The sequence below is a fragment of the Rhea americana genome, unplaced genomic scaffold (genome assembly GCF_003343005.1).
Source record: "Rhea americana isolate MKP2758 unplaced genomic scaffold, rheAme1 scaffold_782, whole genome shotgun sequence".
Lineage (NCBI taxonomy): Eukaryota > Metazoa > Chordata > Aves > Rheiformes > Rheidae > Rhea > Rhea americana.
Genome location: NW_028186959.1, coordinates 8,553 through 12,823, shown reverse-complemented (window position 1 = coordinate 12,823; position 4,271 = coordinate 8,553). Strand labels below are relative to the sequence as shown.

Sequence of the window (4,271 nt, the reverse complement as noted above, 5' to 3'; positions counted from 1 at the left end):
GTGTAAGAACCCCAGAGATGGGTGCAGGGACCGCAGAGAGTGGTGCAGGGAAGCTAGGGGATGCAAGGACTCCAGAAGTGGGTGCAGGGACCACAAGGAAGGGTGTAAGGATCCCAGAGGTGGGTGCAGGGACTGCAAAGAGGGTGCAGAGAGAGCAGAGAGGGGTGCAAGGCTGCTGGGGGGGGGTGCAAGGACCCCAGAGATGGGTGCAGGGACTCCAAGGAGGGGTACAAGCACCCTGGTGGGTGGAAGGACCCCAAAGAGGGGTGCAGGGACTGCAGAGATGGGTACAGGGAAGCTGGGGGGGGTGCAAGGATCCCAGAGATGGGTGCAGGGACCCCAAAGAAGGGTGCAGGGACTGCAGAGATGGGTGCAGGGAAGCCAAGGAGGTGCAAGGCCCCCAGAGATGGGTGCAGGGACCCCAGAGGGGGGACAGAGACTCTAAAGAAGGGTGCCTGGGTGTTGTGGGGGGGGACGTGGTGGTGCCCCCCCCCCTCCAGGGCTGAGGCTTGGGACAGGTGGCTCGGGGACCACCCGTGTCCGGGCACGGAGCCACGTCGCAGCCGCGCATCCATGGGCGACCTCCACGTCCCGCTCTCCCCTCGCTCCCTGGCATCCCCGGGGGAAACTGAGGCACGGGGCGGCCACGAGACCCCGATGCCAGCTCACGGGGGATGTCCCCATGCCCGTGCGGTGGCTTCGTGACATGCAGCGGCTTTGGGGACAGGCGGCAGCCCTGGAGACACGACGGATCTGGGATGCGCAGGGGCTCTAGGGACTTGGTGGCACTGGGACACGTGGCAGCTCTGGGGACACGTGGTGGCCGTGGGGATGCACGGYGGCTCTGCGGACACGGCAGCTCTTGGGGGGGGCACATGGTGGCTCTAGGGGACATGGTGACTCCAGGGACACACGGTGGCTCTGGGGACACCCAGCAGCTCAGGAGAGCACAGGCAGGTGGCAGGTCCATGCCACCGTCCCTCCCAGGTCCCCATTGCCACCGTCCCCTCCACGAGCCTGCGCGCCACCCCGCGTCCCCGCGAGGACGCCAAAGTGGCACAGGCAGGGACACCCGCGGGGCTGCGTCCGCCAGGGATGGGGACAGGCCACAGCCGCGCTGGGGACAAGGTGACACCGTGGCAGCTCTGCCCGCGTCCCATTCTGTCCCCGCGTCTCCTCCCCCCTCATTCGGGAAAGTCCGGAGCGGTGCCACCCGCGGCGGCGGGGCCCCCGGAGGTGCCACCGCGTCCCCAACATCCTCGGCACGCTGCCCACCGGCCCGGGCACCTTCGGGTCACCTCCTCGCCAGGGGTGACACGCGGTGGCCGCCAGGCATTGAGGTGGCTCCAAGGGCCTTTTCTGCGGCCGCCGCCGGGAACGGGGCCGGGGACGGAAACGGGGCYGGCGGCGCCGCCAGCGATTTGTCTCTGTCACTTCCCATTTACCGCCACCGTCCTCTTCCTCCCCGGGGACGATTCAAACCTCTCGCCATCTCCAACGCAGGGGGCAAAGCCAGGCCAGGACGCCTGGGCCCCCTCTGGAGTCCCTGCCAGCCCACGTGCCACCCCTGCTTTGTGCAAGCCCCCGCAGGGGAAACTGAGGCACGGAGGTGCCCGGCGCGGGAACAGCTGGGGACGTGCCTGGGGTGCGATGGGAACCGGGGCCACGGTGCCCGCCGGGCACCCACAGCCGGCGCCTGCACCCACGGAGCGAGGAAGGGGTGAATAAGGGGATGGGTGAAGGCGTGGATGGATGGACAGATGGGGCAGACGGCTGGATGTGTCCATATGTGGATGGATAGATGGAGGAAGGGCTACACAGATGGATACAGGTAGGGATGGATGGACGGACAGACAGGTGGACAGGTAAATGCATGGATGGACGATGGATGGATGGAGGGAGAAATGCGTGGAGAGGCAGATGGTCAGATGGACAGACAGGTGGGCAGGTAAACGGAAAGATGGATGGATGCACAAATGGATGGATGGATGGTTGGTCAGATGGACAGACAGGTGGACAGGTAAACGGAAAGATCGATGGATGCATGGAGAGGTGGATGGTCAGATGGACAGACAGGTGGACAGGTAAATGCCTGGATGGATGCATGCATGCATGCACGCACACACAGACAGGTGGACAAAGTGGTGGGGGGGTGGAAGGATGGCTGGGCAGATGGATGGACAGACGGGTGCTCAGCTGGACGGCCAGGCAGCCGGTTGCTGGAGGGATGGGAACGACAGCAGGCGCCCACGAGGTGCCATGAGTCCGTCAGGCCTCTCATCCGCTGGCCGGCGCCACGTCCCTCCCGCCGTGGGAACTGGGCAACGGCACCCATCCATCCACTGACCCATCCACGCACCCTCCCCTTTCCATCCACCCGACATCCCGTCCGGCCACTGCTCATCCCGCCACCCCCCCCCTGTCCCTCCACTCAACACACTCCATCCATCCGTCTCCATCCATCCGTCTCCTTCCGTCCATCTGTCTGTCCATCTCCTCCACGCACGCCATCCACCCATCCAACCACTCTGTCCCATCCATCCTCCCTCTCCTCTATGGCCCCCAAGGTCCCCACGAGCCCACCCCAGGGAGCCCCACTGCCTCATGGCAGCTCCTCACCGTGCCCCCGTTGCCATCTCTTCCAGATGACGTCGGCCACGAAGGTGTACTACAGCCAGACCACCCAGACCGACAGCCGCCCCCTCATCGGCTCGGGCCTGCGCAAGCGCCGGGTGATGACCAAGGATGGCCGGAGCAACGTGCGGATGGAGCACATTGCTGACAAGCGCTTCCTGTACCTCAAGGACCTGTGGACGACCTTCATCGACATGCAGTGGCGGTACAAGCTGGTGCTCTTCTCTGCCACCTTTGCTGGCACCTGGTTTGCCTTTGGTGTCATCTGGTACCTGGTGGCCGTGATGCACGGGGACCTGCTGGAGTTTGACCCRCCGGCCAACCACACGCCGTGCGTCATGCAGGTGCACACGCTCACCGGCGCCTTCCTCTTCTCCCTCGAGTCCCAGACCACCATTGGCTACGGCTTCCGCTACATCAGCGAGGAGTGTCCGCTCGCTATCGTCCTGCTCATCACCCAGCTGGTCCTCACCACCATCATGGAGATCTTCATCACCGGCACCTTCCTGGCCAAGATYGCCCGGCCCAAGAAGCGAGCGGAGACCATCAAGTTCAGCCAAAACGCCGTGGTGGCCCAGCACAACGGCAAGACCTGCCTCATGATCCGCGTGGCCAACATGCGCAAGAGCCTCCTCATTGGCTGCCAGGTGACAGGCAAACTTCTCCAGACCCACCTCACCAAGGAGGGTGAGAGCGTCCGGCTCAACCAGGTCAACGTGGACTTCCAGGTGGACACGTCCTCCGACAGCCCCTTCCTCATCCTGCCCCTCACCTTCTACCACGTGGTGGACGACGCCAGCCCCTTCCGGGACATGGCCCTGCGGACGGGCGAAGGCGACTTCGAGCTCGTGGTGATCCTCAGCGGCACCGTGGAGTCCACCAGCGCCACGTGCCAGGTGCGCACGTCCTACCTGCCCGAGGAGATCCTCTGGGGCTACGAGTTCACGCCAGCCATCTCCCTCTCGGCCAGCGGCAAGTACGTGGCCGACTTCAGCCTCTTYGACCAGGTGGTGAAGGTGTCGGCGCCCTGCTGCGTCCATGAGACCGTCCGGTTCGGGGATCCCGAGAAGGTCAAGCTGGAGGAGTCCTTCCGGGAGGCGGAGGAGCGGGAGGGAGCGCCGCTGAGCGTCCGCATCAGCAACGTCTGAGCCGCCGGCGCCCGCAGACGTCGCCGGCTCTTCCCCCCACCCCATCCTGGCTCTCACCATCCTCCCGGGTCTTTCCCCTTCCTTATCGCACAGGGCAGCTCCCTCGGGCCCCGGGCTGCTGGGGAGCCCCATGGGCGCTCGCTCAACGGTGGGACGGGTGTCCTCTGCTCCAGCTTGGCCAAGGACAGGTCTGTCCTCGTCCCCTCCCACCTAATGCTCTGCCARTGCCAGCTAGAAAGGTCCCCAGGTGCTGGCCATGGCCATGGGGATGGCGGGCACAATCCTGCTGGGAGACGCTGGCCCCTGGGGGGACGTGGACACCTCTGGCCACCTTGGGACGCCCGCGGTCACGGTTCCCGGTCATCGGTCTCTGCTGACTCGGAGCAACCTCGTTCCTCGGAGGAAGGTCCAGGATCCCCCGGCCGGGAAGCGCCGAGACCCGACGCGCTCGTCGCGGAGGGGGAACGGGCCGCGCCGCGAGGGGACGCG

General features: G+C 65.7%; 1 protein-coding gene across 1 annotated transcript; it reads left to right on the top strand.

The window, feature by feature from the left end:
• The first annotated feature begins 2,645 nt into the window (after positions 1-2,645).
• Positions 2,646-4,265, top strand: KCNJ10 (potassium inwardly rectifying channel subfamily J member 10). The gene has a single exon (XM_085322525.1). It carries the CDS (start codon positions 2,646-2,648, stop codon positions 3,780-3,782), a length of 1,137 nt encoding a protein of 378 aa, XP_085178651.1. The 3' UTR covers positions 3,783-4,265.
• Positions 4,266-4,271: the final 6 nt, after the last annotated feature.